General features: G+C 40.4%; 1 protein-coding gene across 1 annotated transcript in view; it reads right to left on the reverse strand.

Annotated features, from left to right (window-relative positions):
* The window catches only part of col22a1 (collagen, type XXII, alpha 1), a 56,536-nt gene extending 40,743 nt beyond the window's left edge, over positions 1-15,793 (reverse strand). Inside the window, exons 1-8 of the mRNA XM_069681431.1 lie at positions 15,633-15,793; positions 12,684-12,833; positions 12,022-12,588; positions 7,202-7,282; positions 1,845-1,956; positions 1,105-1,228; positions 257-532; positions 35-115 (exon numbers count right to left, since the gene is read on the reverse strand). Coding sequence (XP_069537532.1) covers positions 35-115; positions 257-532; positions 1,105-1,228; positions 1,845-1,956; positions 7,202-7,282; positions 12,022-12,588; positions 12,684-12,774 — 1,332 coding nt within the window. The 5' untranslated portion in view covers positions 12,775-12,833; positions 15,633-15,793. The remainder of the gene's footprint in view (positions 1-34; positions 116-256; positions 533-1,104; positions 1,229-1,844; positions 1,957-7,201; positions 7,283-12,021; positions 12,589-12,683; positions 12,834-15,632) is intronic.
* Positions 15,794-16,023: the final 230 nt, after the last annotated feature.

The following is a 16,023-nucleotide window of genomic DNA, read 5'->3' on the forward strand; positions in this document are numbered from 1 at the left end:
CACGAGAGATTTTGGAGTGCTCTGTGGTACTCACAGGTCCATTGGGTAGATCACAGCATGTTTCCAGCTCTGCATGCTTGGAATCACAGTATATCATCATCCTCTGCAAGTCAAACTGCAAGGACACAGACAGAGAATTGATCACCAGTGCAAACTCAAGAAAATAATGTTGGTCTATGTATATTACAATAGCTAGACTGGAGGACATGTTGAATATGTATTTAAAAGTATACACCAACTACTGATTAAGACTCACATCAATTGGCACACTGTCGTATAGCCTCTTCCCAATCACTGTCTTGCCCTGGATATCGATGTCCTCCCTGTCTCCAATGGGCAGAGTCTGGATGTGTTTGCAGTCCAGGTACAGAGACACAGACTTGGCCTCCACGCTGAGGGCGATCTTGTGCCAGCTGCGGTCAAACAGGTTGTCAACTTCAGGGTTCTTGAATACAGCTCTGACAGCATCCTTTGTCAGGCCGACAGCATTGTACTCCACCGCCTTGTTCTCACCATCCAGACGGATTGACACCTGACAAGTCAGAGAGGCAGCATAATGTTAACAATAGGTGCAGCAGAAGACAGGGAGTCGGGTTCATGTCAGGATATAGAGAAATACAGGGATCACAAAACCCTCTTATGTATGGGGACAAATTATAAAAGAAGATTTCAAGTTTTTTTATGTATATTATTTTTGGGGGCGTGTTATATATAGAATAAAATGCTGAGAGGCTAATTGGGCTCTTCACTGTGACTCGTCTGTACACAAAAAAAACAATCCAAGTCCAGATGCTCTAACTGTTTGTTAAACACAAAAAGCAAACATTAAAGTGGTGTAATGGTCAACAGAAAATATCAGAGCTGAACCCACCGTCTTTGTCTGAGATCCCTCCACCAAACACAACCAGTAAATAAAGGTGGAACCACACCCAGGTGCCAATTACCAGAAGTGATTATTATTATTATTATGGTTCCTACTGAACTGGATTTAATTGTATCTGGCTTGACAGAGTTAACCAGTCTTAATAACTGTATAATTCCATTTTTTACACCCATTCATCTAAAAAAGGATCAAGTCACACATGTTATTCCAGGCTGACCCACCTGTGGGATTCCATATTTGTCGAAAACCTGCCAGAGGTACCAATCTTCACGTCTTGAGGTTTTCCTGAATTTGAATGTTGTCACAAAGGCGTATTCATCGGGCAGCCCTTGAGGAAACACGTCTCTGCAGAACAAAAGCATATTGTTAATGTTAGCATCAATCCCATCGGCTACAGTCTGAATCTGTAAATAGAGATTAATGTTAGACAATGTTAGACAACAGTGCTTTTTTTCAGCATTACGTTAAGGCACATGTGACCCCCTTACAGTTAAGTCATTAATGTACAAACCCCAAATCAATCACTGTCTACTTATCACCTACTTACCGCTTTGTCTGTGTGTAAACTGTTTTAATACTGGAGTATACAAACAGCGATGTAGCATTTTGTTAGCTTCAGAGGTGCTTTGCTGTAGTTTTATATTGCTTACCAAAATGGGAGTATAGATCTTCTTATATGATATTCCAAAATGATGGATCATTTTTATCATGGTTTAATTTCCTAACTAGGCAAAGCTGGTCTCTGCACTGGGATCTCAGAACCCCCAATCTTTGGGTCCACTGCATGTTAACTGACTTTTTATGCGCAGAAATGTTTGTTAGTGAATCATGCATTATTACGTGTAACTCCTGTCTTTCAGACGGGTTCTGTGTCAAACCTATGATGCATGTCACATAGTTTTCAAATAATTTCAAACAATAAAAGGTGTATTGTTTGCAGTCGCGCAGGAAGGTCACTTACTCTGTTTGCTGTACAATGGGCATGGTGCCAAGGCGAACGTAAGAACTTTGGCCATCATCATCTCTGGTTCCCAGTATATCTCTCACATTGAAGTATTCCATCAGGTCAAACCCTGCAGCGATATAGTGAAATAGCCAAGTTGGACTCAAGACAATCTCACACACACATAAATAAACACACGGGGCTCTTGAACCATGAGGTTGAGTTATGGTTTCGTCAGATTTCTTGGGATATACTGAGGTTTAATTGGGTCAGTCGCACCCCACCCTGCAGCCACTCTGTTTGTGGCTTTCGGAGGAAAAAACCCCCCACTGTATTACTGAATAATTTGAAAATACAGCCATATGTTGGCCATTTAGATTGATTTGCTACCAGAGGAAAAACCAAGTTGCCATCGCTTTTAAGGTCCCTGTGTGAGTCTAAGAGTGTGTGCACGTGTGTGTATTGCCCTGCAGCGTGTGATTTGAAGTGGTTTAGCCACAGACCATATTTAGGTGGTTTAGAAAGGATACTCCCTTGTACAACAAACAAGTGCTGCTGCTATGGCAATGCCAGTAGGATGAGAGCTTGTAAAGCACTAAAGCTGCCAGTTTGTCCAGCAGATCTCGCTGAAAGCTAGCGGTCTGGTTGAGTGGATCGAGCACTTCTGAAAGCAGACTGTGCCATTAGTGAGCCAACAGGATGAAGACAGACTCAACATATTCCTGCATGGCCTAGTTATGCAGCAATCTATAAGATGTAAGGTTTCCAGGGGGAAAATTAACACCAGTGCACTAATCTTCTTAAGAGGAAACCCGAACATTCAGGTGGAAATGTGAGAGTCAAAAGCTTAGAGGGTGTCATTAGAAATAGCCTAGAAACAGGTGGTAAGACACAGGCTGCCCCTGTGCTATTAGCAACAGAGTAAAAAATAACAGTTAAAACAAGAGCCTTCATAACTCACTGAATAACTGGGGGGATTAACCATCAGCCACAGCTGCTTGGGTGTCAGTAAAGGACACCAAGGTTCTTTAGATGCACTGTTAGGGATAACACTCATCCGGGAGGAGAGTTTCTCTGTGCTGGTTTGAATGTGAAATCTCAGACACATTCATTTTGGCCTTTATTCACTTGCATCTTTAACAGTTACATCTACTGGTCAGTAGATGGTGCTGTCTCGGAATTTACACGACAACCAGTTTGCCAGTTGCTCATTTTCATCAGAGTACACGCGGCCAATTGGAAAAAGGCGCTTGCAGTCTGCTGATGAGAGTCTATTGTAAAATGTTTTTGTTTGCTTTTGAATCACAGCGCAAGTTATACAGTGACTACTGATAACAATTCAGTCAGTGACAAGGTCAATTAGCTAATGTTTTTTTTTTTAATGCTTAGCTCCATTTTTTTTTTTATATAAATAGTTTGTTTTATGACTCTTAAGTATTTAGGTAGGGTTGCTCGAGGAAGCCATGCAGCTGTGAGTTTTGCTGGCCTTGAGTCTTTGTCACTGTGCTTGCTTCGTGCACAGTCGCTCACTGCGCCGTTCTGTGGCTGTTTGTGGGCCATCCCAGCACAGAGCTGTAATTTGGACTGGCTGTGTATAGGGTATAATCAACCTAAAAAGTTATTTTGGACGGCCAAAAACGACCAATGGGGCGATCTGCGGGAAAAGCCAGATGAGTTCACCGACTGGGAAAAGCAAACGTATGCAAACAGCATTCTTTTGATCAGAGCAGATGGCAACATTTTGCAGTAGATAGTGAACGCAGAGCCGCAAAGACACATGCAGCCTCATGTGTGCTCAGTGGCCCGAGGGGTCAGACTAGACAGCCCATGATAAACACAAGTCTGACTCAACCGCAGGTCTCTTGGCTGTCAAATCACAATCAGTAGCAAATAGTCTTGACATTTCTCACAGAGAATTACACTCTCTCTGCACCAGCGTACAGAGATGTGTAATTATAAGTGGGCGCGTACAGGAGCTGCTGGTGTAGTGATGATAAACACAGTTTGTCTAGTACTTATCTGTATATAGGGGAACTGTTTATGTTCTTTTTCACCCGTAAATGTTAACCATGTCTGTCTTAAAGCATTGCCACAGTAACAGACTTGTGGAAAAACCCAGGCAGCTATGTCATGTCAGGGAGCGTCAGACCTCAGACACTTTCCCCAAGTGGAACCCAATGCAGGTTCTGGCTCTAAGATCGGATGATGACACAACTGTCTTTGTGACACCGCAGGTGAGATAATCTCACACTGTGCCAACTGCCAAGGTAAAATAAAAATGTAATTTTTCTGCTGACTTGCTGAGCTGACCTTCTTCATGCACTTCTTGTGGTACTTGGAACACTCTGTGGGAGCTGTTACTATATAAAAATATATTTCTAAATTACAAACGCTACCTCATAACAGTAACTAAGAAAACAAAAATGATTATACAGCCTGGAAGCTCTTAGGGAACACTATTTAATTTGTGGTACTGGTAGCTAAATGTAAAAGAACTATAAATCAGTACAGTGCACAGTATGTTTATGGTGTGTTCCACAATAACCTTGCTTTCGGTTACAAGAAAAGATTTACTCATATAATTTTCCAGTTGAACAGGACTTGGAATTTGGATCTGACTTTGAAAGATAAACAAAACAGCCCAACAGGATTTATTCCAATTAGTTCTTACAGCACATCTACAAGGCAGTACAGTGGGACATCTGCTCAAGAAAGCATCAGTGGCTTCCAGTGTTTCATCTAAAAGTTGGTTTTAATTCCTTTGCGGTTTAGAGGAAAAGCCTAACCACATAATTAGCACTTTCCCAAAGGAGAGGATCTGATACTACGTCTCGACATTTGGAAGTGGTGCTACCAGTTATGATCAGAGGCACACATTTATCTACTCTATGACCCATGATTTTCTGTTGTTAAGTAAAAAGTCTTTGTGGGTGCATTAACTGATGACATCAAACCAAATCATCCGTCGACCACACAGCAGGGGGGACACTAACTTGTCTATCACAGACAACATGCTGTCTGGTGTTTTCCTGTTTGGAGTTTGCATATTATGGCTGCATTGATTTATTCTAGGTTTCTTTGGTTTCCTGCCTTAGTACCAAGACATGCAATTCAAATTAACCTAGAACATTGGCCATATGAGTTTTATGTTTATTAAGTTTTAACTGAAAGTCTTATAATGGTTGTATTCTGCATATCGTCTTAGAGGTCCTCAATCCCGTCTTGTCATATATGGCTGCTTGGTCAATGGTCTTTTGGTTCAAAATAAGGTAATCTAGGTGAAGTTCTAGCATCAGTTCTGCAAGTGCAGCGCTCCTCAGTCAAGTTAGCAAAATTAACATGCAATGTCCATTTAGACATTTACAACAAAGTGGTCAAGTTAGAGATAATGATCAGTCAACGTTCAGTCAGACTTTCAGAATTAAGCTTGCTGACAATCATTTAGCATTTCATGTCTTTTGGATGTGCAACAATAATTAGGGCATGGTTAACACTGTGAAACTGTTTGGTTAGGATCAGGTACCAACATGCTTTGGATCCAATTAGGTAAAACAGATCTAAGTAGCTTATATAACTATGGTATGTTACATAGCTTATGTGCTGTATTTTAAGTAACCAATGTACATATGTCCTGCAACCACTGACTTGGCATACATAATGTCAGCATTGAATTTAGGTTTCACAGGAGATTAAATCCTGCTCTTTGGGTGGAAGTCATGTGACTGTTGGACCATTGTAGACTTTCATGTTTTTCTTACCATGTCACTTCAACTACACATAAAAACCATTAAAAAGAGGACAACATCCGAAATGGCATCAGAGGGTAAATACAGCAACATATTTTGAAGCATCGTGCTACTGACCAAGCTGCCATATTTGATGACCTGGGAGTGAGAACTGGCCGCAGTGCATGCTGGAGTACGATCAACAACCTTTAATATGATAAGTGGGTAATCAAAGTGTTGCATAAATTGTGGATGAATGTTAATTTTTCCTTATTACATATTTATACTGTATAATGTCAGTAATTCAGAAAACGGTCTCAGTTGCCCTCTTGTTCTGGCACTGATTATACGGTGTAATGTGCCAGCCAAATGTGTTACAAGTCAAACTTTGTACATTTCAGCTTTCACTGCTCTGACATCGCTCTCTCTGTGAAGTTCAGCATAACAGGAGTCCAAACAGGCATGCCTAGGCATCTGTTTTGTCTCTTAGTGTGATGGATGTGGGTGGGAGACGTACACAGGAACTCAGATCCCCCAAAAGACACACTTATAAAAACATCCGACCTGTCTGGAAAAACGCTATTCAAGAACTCTGAGAAACCTTTTTAACAGCGGCTTGGAAATACAAACACATGATGAAGAATTAGTAATGCGCTTCACTTGGTGGACAACTAGTTCAACCTAAAAAAAGCACAGCTACATGAAAAGAAACATGTCAATGCGCATGTCACGGCAAGTGACCTCCTTTAAAGGAAAAGTTTGATATTTTTTTGAAATAGTGTTATTTGTTTTCTTGCTAATAGTTAGAGGACAAGAACATGTCAGTGCAGTTTATACAACAACACCTCTCAGCGCAAGCCCACGTTTAAAATATCCCAATGTAGGGGTTTTGACTCACACCTTAAGTTTTCTGGATGACTGTTCAATTGACCCTTGATCAACAGACTTCAACAAAACATTAAGCTACAGCAGAGCATCTATTATACAGTGAAGCAGAGGGTCAATGAGGGAATGACGTGGAGCAACCAACAAAAGCCTGTTAGCATAGCTTAGCTGTGGAAGCAGGGGAAACAGCTGGCTTGACTATGTAAAAAAAACTAGGTAAAAAAATAACAACATAAAGTTACAACTTGTTTTACATTTTTGTTCAGGGTAAGCAAACAAGATTTGTTAAATAGTGAGCCTTTCTCCCAAAGAAAGCGAAAAGGCCTGCTTCCCAAAGTGTTAGCTCACCATCTTACTCGATGTTTAACATGATTGATACTTAATTTCAAATCATATGGAAATGGGTAGAAGCCTGAAACAGGAATCCACATATCAAAACTTGGTATCCAGAATGGTTAGCGGTGATTTAAACATGGAAAAAGCTGGCATGTTTTCATAACGGCCACAGAATACGAGACAGAAAATGAAAGAGAGTCATGAATAAAAAAAAGTCATGAATAAAACCAATTCTGATTCGTATCAGATAGAAATAGGGAAAAGTGTGAGTGCATTGCAAGTTTCTAAATCTTTGCATATAAAAAAGTATCTCTTTGTTTCAGTTGATGTAAAAAAGCAAAATGTGGCGGTGTAGGAAATGCTTTCAAAAATCAAGAGCTGACTTTGCGGCTGTGTGTTGCTGTTGGAAAAGCAGCACTTTGAACATACCTGGAACCTCTTCAAGACCATAACTGGTGCTGTTGGGCTTAAACCGATCAGGTTGGATCTTCATGTTTGGACACAGGACATCTGAAGAGAAAGGACAATAGCTCAGTTAGAAATGCTGAAAATGATGATATGATGCTCTACACAGAGTAGGCAAAGGGAAATGTTGAAACACTTTATTGGTACCTTCCTGTTGGAAATATAATCTTGTGCTATGTTTTCCTACAAGAAGCGATCATTCTGACACTTCATGAGGAGTCAGAGCAAAAGGGTGTGAAGTCGTACATTTTTTTAGGAAATGATCTCATTGAAAAACAGCCTTGGTCTGATATGTGATCTGAAAAGCACTGAGCAGATAGACCGCCCAACACCTCTCCTGTCTGATGTCTGGGGAGTGGAGTGTGTAGGTGGTGGGGGGTGACACATCAACAGGCCCAAGAAGCTCTGACAGTTCAAATTTCAACACATGCATATTTCACTGATGGTGATGAAAGTGAGAAAGGCAACACGGTCAGGAAAAGTTTTTATTGGCAGGAGGGGTATTTTTGTCAAGATGCCAGCTTCACTCCTAATTAACACAGATATACTGTAGATCCTATTAGGTTTATTAGACATAAACATTGACTTGTAGATGAGACTGACATTTTTAAAAGGTTTGTTCCTCTAAAATAGCAAAAACAACAAACTAATCTTGTCACTTAAAGGTGAGTTGTGTTTGTGGTTCTCACGGCGTACATTGAAATTTTACATTTAATAACACATCTTCTTGTGTCTCCAGAAACAGGGAACCATAGACCTCGCTCTCAACTGTTTTTATTTAGGCTGCTTTGTAGCAGAGAAATAATTTTCATGTAAACACTGTAGTCAGGGCTGTAGACTTTGTGAGTAACAGAAAGAGACTTTTTGAAAAGCGACATGTTAGCACCATGACTTATAGGATGGCAATGTCAGACATCCATGACCTCTTATCAATTTTAATTACGCTGACTTTTTATGGAGCACCACCATCAGTTCGTAATTTTTCTTTGTCCAACACTTACCTGCAAAAGAAATAATGTTCCAATCAGCCTACACTCAGTGCCTTTATCAACTGTTAGCATGCTAAAGTATTTAACTAAGAACATGGTAATCACTGGGGAACGACTCACAATGTTTGAGTCCCACTGAGTCACATACTACAATTTAAGGGCATAGTGCAAACAGGGACGAGCAACAAAGAAAATAAAACAAATTTACATGAGAATTTCAAAGTAACAATAACAGTATAAAGGGGTCAGGTTTTTTCAGAGAGCCAACATGCTCTCGATTAAGCACATAAAAAGGAAGGAGTAAATGAAACGTATGGCCTACTTACTATCAGCACTGAGGCTGGCGAGCCCTTTTTTTGTTAATGTTAGCTTTAGCTTGAGAGAGTGACAGTATGATTTTCTAATCAGTTTCTTTGGTTTTTAAGCTATTGGATTAGGGTAGTAGGCCTTAGTAAACTGATGTTGGCACTGATGAAGGACAGAAGATTGTGTTTAAGCTACTCATGGCTCTGAGATATCGCTGTTTGGTAAAATAGATGCTAGCAAAGCAACACAGCAAATAAAACAAGCACAGCAGCCACATCAGATAAGTTGGACTACAGTGCTTTAACTGTATATCTTTAAATATTACAATTAAGGCTGAAAATAAAGACAGCAATTAATAAGTTTGCAGATTTCAAAGCAGGTTAGCATGCCTATTTTAGCATTAAGCTCAATGCATTGTTGTGCCCCAATGAGCTGTTTAGCATGCTTATACAGTACACTCTCATGGTTTACATGTACATTTTTTACATGTACATTTTTAATGTATTGTACACAATAATGGGGTGATGTAAAAAATCTCAAAAGCCAGATATCTCAAAATCAGGCAAATAAAACTATCCGTCTGTAAAATGCAAATGGCTTGGGAGAAACCCGATCTAATCCCTGCTAACTACTGCTGCAGAAGTTGACTATGAATGAAACCTTTGTATCCAACCAAGCTGGCAAGATACATTTTCATATTGTTAAAGGGCTAGTTCGGTTTGTTTGAAGTGGGGTTGTATGAGGTATTTATCATTAGTACAGTAGATAACTGTCAGCACAGCCTGTTAGGAGAAGCAGGCAACAGTATACTACAAATCACAACATCCGTAAGAAAGGAATGTCCTCTAGTCCCAACCATGAATGGCATTCTGTCGTTTCCATAATATTGTATTTTCTTTTGTTTGTTGTCTGTTTTACATACAGCTGATCTGATACCATGCGCTGCATGCGTACGTTTACAGGGTTATTGTGCAGAGTAAGACATAGTGCAGAGGGAAGGGGCTGTCTGACGTCAATGTGAAGTGGTGACTGAAATAAATGAATGAAATGCAGGGTACACTTAAACTAAAATGTTTGTTTATATGTAGGACTCTTTAAAGTGGCTAAAGTACGTGGAACTCATGACCCCGTCTGCAGCAGTGCCTAGCTTCCGTGTGGGAACTCCAGCCGGAGCACTTACTACGCTTACTACTGATAAGTACGTCATACAACCCCACTTAAAAAAAAACGTACTATACCTTTAATATGGTATGACAGCAAATTAGGGTCTTGTCCTCAGCTTTTAATCAATCTGTTCAGTGGAACTTCTCATTTAACCTAATATTAGCCCATCAATTTGTCTGTGTCCTGACTGTCAGTCCTCAATATTATCTGGGCCAGAAATAGCTGTGTGCTACTCCAGCTTCCCTAATCAATCAAGTATCTGCCAAACATCAAACTTTGCATTTGTGTTAAATCACAGCAAAGAACATCATCCTGTCAGAGTGGCTTTTAACATCTGCGTCATCCATTATGAGGACAGCACTGTTTGTTTTTCAGTAATATGCAAAGCTATGCTATGCTAACCCAGAGCATGCCTAATAGGAAATCCAAGCAGCAAATTTAACCGTCAGCTTTTGCCAACTTTTTCAGTAATTCTACCAGTGGTGTTATCTCCATTTCACACGGTTTATTTCTAATTTCAGCTGTATAGTCAGTCCTTGTTTGTGTGTTTCTTCAGTTTGTTTAGAAGTTAAATTAAAGGACTACTCTTTCTTCATTCTAAAAGTTTTTTAAAGTGCTATTCGAAGATCTCAGAACTATACTTGGTTTATGTTGTTTATAAGGCCAACAAGCCTACCAAAAATTACCCTTCGTGAATGACTGGCACTGCGTCTATCTTCATTTAAAGACAACGTTGTTGCGGAGCCCTGAGACTAAGCAGGCTACACAGCTGAACTACTCCCTGCACTTGTGGCCCTAAAGCTATAATTTAGGGATCTGACTGTGAGTTAAAATGGAAGCAATGTCAAACCTGCCTTTGGAGATGTCTCACACAGGTTCGTAGTATCAGCAAAAGCTTTTTTATTTATACTATTACCATTGTAACCTGTCCTCAATATGGCTGCAAATTTTTTTAAAAGCACTGTTGCTGTTAGACAAGAGCTCTGATATCGGAGTCCTTTGTAATTGGGGTCATGTAAGGTCAAGTGTGTGATCTTATAGGTAGGTGAGGCCACACATGATCTGAATCAGTACAGCAGATAATAAGTAGTGCCCATTTTTAAACCTATAGATTAAAAGGTGAAAACATCTAACATGGACACTGGAGCGGCTGCACTGGACCCACTTGAAACATTAGAGCTATAATTTTCTGGGTGAAAATAACTTGCACCGCTCAGTGAGCCAGTTGTACTGACCACTGATATACTTAGAGACTTACTCATGTATTTAGAGATTACAGAAAGAAAACAGTGGAACAATGTTTCTATTTAAATTTAGCCTTTGGTTAGTTCTACAGAGCATTTTGCTCTTAACTTGTATGTGAAGCATGTTTTATAATATATAAGCTACATAACTAGTTGACAGATTGAAAGTCTGAGTCAAGGAGCAAGGTCAAAGGTCAGTGGCTTTAAAATGAATCTCCACGCGGCTCTTGCACCAGTATACCCTCTGTAATATGAGATGCCCTTCAAAGAGAATAGAGGCATTTTGGAGTCTGAATTAACCTCTCCTCACAGGAATCTCTACTTTGCCTTGTCAGACTTCACAATTTAGAGCTACATTAAAGTGAGAATTGGGATCGCTTCTCTGTGCGCTGAACCGTGCAATCATGTCATTTCCGTTTTTGTATTTACTGTTTGCGGCAAAGACTTATGGCATCCTTTTCTTTCCTGTCTGGCTAATTTTAGGCAGGAATTTAAAGCGCCGGAGTGCAAAGCATCCATCTTCTCAATGAAAACACTCACAAGCAGACAGTTCTCCACACAGCTTCCGAACAACATGAAGCGGTTGCCTTATTTTTCAGCCTGCTTTTGCAAATTATCTGGCTATGTTGGCCACTTTCTATGCTTGTGTACTTGTGTTGAAAGATTTTCTCAGCACACTAGTGGAAAAACCATTGAGGTTAGCTTAAGACACGCTTTCCAGTGCTAAACACCTCTGCACTGAAGCAGCAGTCAAAAAGGCAGCTACACCACAGAAATGTCCTGGTTTAGAGAACTGTCATTTACAAGCCAATTTTGTTACAGCCCCCTCACATGCTTCATATTCGGTCAAAAAGACTAGAGTTATGATGGTACTGCAAGTGCAGCTGCTCTTTGTGGTTGGGGTGGGGTTTTGTGGTTAGGGTCTTTCCTCAGTGTACTGCTTAAAGGTTAAAATAAGAGCCTAATTTGATCAAGCGCACGTTCAGGGTGAGGCAGGCTCTTCAAAGTGAGGCTTCAAACCGAAGCCATGTGGCATGCAGTGTGAGTGATGTGTTGGCACTGAGCCTGATGGCTGACTTACTCTCGCAGAGCCTCCTTCTCAACCTGCCCCTGATCTTGTCAATGGCATTAAAGTCCGTCACATGGAAGACGTGGGCATTCTTTGGCTCGGCTGCGATCTCCTCCAACTCCACCTTCAAAGCCTCCCCGATACCCACAGCAAACATCCGGATACCGGCTTTGGCAGCTTCCTTAGAGGGCTCAAGAACATAATCCTGGCTTCGGCCATCTGTTAGAAGGATGGCCACTTTCTGAATACCTCTAGCTTTTGGCCTCGCTCCATTTCGTTCCGTGAAGATGTTGGTTGTGGTGTAGCTGATAGCATCTCCCGTCATTGTATTTCCCCCAAGGTAGCGTATGTTGCGGGCAGCTCGCTTCACATCTTCCAAGGTCCTGTGTTTACCCAGGTTAAACTCAGTGGTGGGTCTGTCACTGTAGCGCACCACGGCAACTCTTGTCTTCTCAGGTGCCACGTCAAAAGACTCTACAAGGTTGGCCACCCATTGCCTGATCTTCTCAAAATTGTCTTTTCCAACACTGGATGAGGTATCCAGGATAAATGCCAAGTCATAGTGGACATTTTTACATCCTGTCATAGGTAAACACAGAAGGATTAGTCACATACAGACAATTTAAGCTCCACCATTGGAGTTGTTACAGAGTAATCAGTCTTAATGGTCTTACCTGCCCTCTGTGCTTCAACCGTCTCACCGGAAAGAGTCAAGACCAGGATAACAAAGACCAGGGTGATCCTTAATCCCAGTCGTAATTCCATTTCGGCCTTGCTTTCAGTCTGTTTTGTTTATTTTATTACCACCATCAAGCTGTCAAAGTCTGTGGAAGGGTCAGTGGAAACATCAGCAATTCACATTCTCTAGCAAACACTACGGTTAGTTGTTCTACTCTGTAAATGCATAACAGAGCTATACTACATTTGGAAAGTCTACATCCTGTGTGCAAAGCTGTCTCTTGAAAATGTTACTCTCCAACAGTTACTACAAAATGGGTGAAGTACTTCCTGTAGTGCAAGGAGATTGCTGGCCTCCTGCAGTTGCTGCTGCAACAGCCCTGTATTGCCAAAGGGCTGGTGGCAAGTTGATTTAAGATAGGCACTATAGGGAAATCAACAAAATAATGTTCTCTGTTATACCCCCTTATGTCTAGTTATTCTTCTGTTTCCTGTCAGGATCTCTCTTTGCTATGGAAATTGGCGGGAAATGTTTTCCATCTCAGGACCAGATAATTGTAACCTTTGACTGAAAAATACATCTCTCTACAGCAGCAAGTGCATACTTCATCCAGAGAAAACTGGACTAAGCAAAGACAGTTAGAACTGTGTAAAAAGTAAGTAAAAGTAAAAAATAAAAATAAAATAAAAACTTTGAGAGTTTGAATATTAATCATTTAAATTTGAAATACACACAACCTCAAGTTTGGAGGTGTACAGCTTTAATCCTGCAGCCTGTTGCAGCAGAGTGATCAAGATGTTGAATTCATTTATGAGTCTGTTGGTGGGTGGCACTGACAAAAACCTCATATATACACAAAACTATTCTTGCTCTTATTGTACACCAGTGGTTGTGATGCCTGCCATTAGGGCTGATGTGTGACTGACTGTAGCCATAACAGGTACTCATCCTGACTGGAAGAGTGTCTCATTGCGGGGGGTCACAGTGGGAGGTTGAGGAAAGTCTGAGCGATGCACAACTCGAAAAGCAATAATACGAGTTCCTTATGTTCTCTTTGCCGTCACTCCCAACCTCTCTGTGTACTTGTTATCTATTTAGTCTGCAAAAATGTTTTATTTTTCCAAAGGGGTGTGACATCTTTTGACACATTTTTGAGATTTTGGGAAACACATTTAGTTGCTTTCTTGTCCAAAGGTAAAAAGATATCTTACTATTTCACACATTTTATCATGTTCCTTTAATAAGAAAAACGAACTCATTTGAGGTTTTACAGGGGGTAACATGTCCGACTATTTCTTGGCTAAGAGCAGTGACTCCACCCCCAGGAACAGAGTAGTGGCATGTTTAAAGCATGATGCACACTGGGCCTGAAATATTTTTTCCACATACATAATCTTTGGAAAATGAGCATCACTTTAAAATATATCTTAAAAAGTCAATACATCTTTTGAGCATCATCAATCCACCCTCATGACTCTTTGTTATAACAAAATGGGTAACAATCAAAGTCTCTGATGCATAAGCTCTAAACCAGCTGAAGTGATTACACAAAAATGGCCCAAAAACGTGAAATACGAGGAAGCTAATGGATTTAAAGAAGAAGAAATAATGTGTTTTTATATGAGCACAAGTGTGCATTAATACATGCTAGTAAGTGCTAGTAGTGAGATTTTATTATACAGTTTCACAGAAGAAGGCTAGCTGTGTCTCCTTGCTTCCTGCCTTAATGCTAAGCTAACCTATCCGTATCCTGTCCAAAGCTTTTTATTTCTTGGACGGACATGTCCAAGTTTCACTTTTACCATAAAAGATGATAATTGTGTTTTATAATAATCGTGTACAATATGAATAAGAACAACAATGTTGTACTGTTAAACTGTGTATTAACTGATACAGACTGTGATTATTTGTTCCTTGTGACATTTGTAGTTTTTAAGACTCACTAATCTGCAGTCTTTGTTCCATATTTTAGACTATTTATGACTCAAAAACTTTGGTACTTGAAATAAAGTATGAGTGTTAAATGTGAGTATATATACGTTGGTTGCAGAAACTTATTTCAGGAAATGTTGTGGAGAGACACAACCTTAAAAATAGCAGCCTGTTGACTGTGGCTTGGCCTGTTTAACCTGTGAAATAGAGAGGGCATTATTTGCTTTGGGTATAGCAGTGTGCTTGGCCTCCAGATACACGTTTCCTTATCTGATTCTCCATTAGGCTATTTCTGCTACGTGGTTTCACTGGTTCTATTAATGAGCAGAATAGGCACGCTAGCTGAATCACTCTAATTGCCCCAATTAGTGTGCATTTAAAATCTGAGAAAATCAGCCCAGCAAGACTTCAATGAAAAAAAAAATGCCAGACACACTGTGAAAGCAGCTGAACAAGATTTGGATTCATGCTCCTAATCCTCTTTCCCCAAGTTTGTACAAGTCTTAACACATTCTAATTTGTCTCCCTTTCATCTTTGATTACATTTCAATAGACTGTTTGGCTGTCCCAGTGCTGCGCTGAATTAAGCTGCACTTTTAAAAGTGTATCCGAGGTAAAGCTGAAAACAAGCTGGTTTGCCTCTGTCAACATGTGAACGTCAGGCCAGATTCCTTACAAACTGTAGGTCATCAGGGCCTGTTTCCACTTCCTCCTCTCAATGGCAGACCTGGGACTGCAAAGTAGATGTGTATAACAGAAGCACCACGTTTATCATTCCCAAAATGTAAAAAGCAGAGATGGGTTTTTTTTCTGTGTGTGCAACCCAAGAATAAGAAGAGAAAAAAAGAGGAAGTCTGTTCTCTGATAGAGCATCTGAGCAGCATGTGCAAAAAAACAGCACGCCTTGCCAACAATTCAAAACTGCTTAAGAATAAATAAGTATTTTAGAGTCAGTTATTGGAGGAAGATAGATGACAGATGGATGTTCTAATGTTTTTGTTTTTTTTCTTACCTGGCCTTTCACTCAGCGTTACCAAGGTGTCCGCCTCTCTCCTGCAGCACTCACACCCTGAATCAGCACCGGCTCAGCATCATTATCAGGTGATAATAATCCCAAATATCTCCCCTGCGTGCGCCAGAATTCAACAGGAGAATATTATGCAGTATAATCCGGGGTGACAATCCAGTGTACAGTGTTTTTTGGAAAGTGGGGTGAGGTGAGCTTCAGAAACCTTGTGGATGGGTGGACAGAGTGGGAGGGAACTGCGAGAGGAGAAAGTGTAGGGTTTCACTAGTGACTTCTACCATTCTTAACTGGGCTGTGCTCACACATAAAAAAAAAAAAGCCTGTGAGGCGCAGCCAATTATAGACCCAACATTCTGGATATTTTTGTCCCTTTTTT

This window comes from Semicossyphus pulcher, unplaced genomic scaffold (genome assembly GCF_022749685.1).
Source record: "Semicossyphus pulcher isolate SPU_LCO1_2020_fin unplaced genomic scaffold, fSemPul1.0.p SCAF_5, whole genome shotgun sequence".
Classification (NCBI taxonomy): Eukaryota; Metazoa; Chordata; class Actinopteri; order Labriformes; family Labridae; genus Semicossyphus; species Semicossyphus pulcher.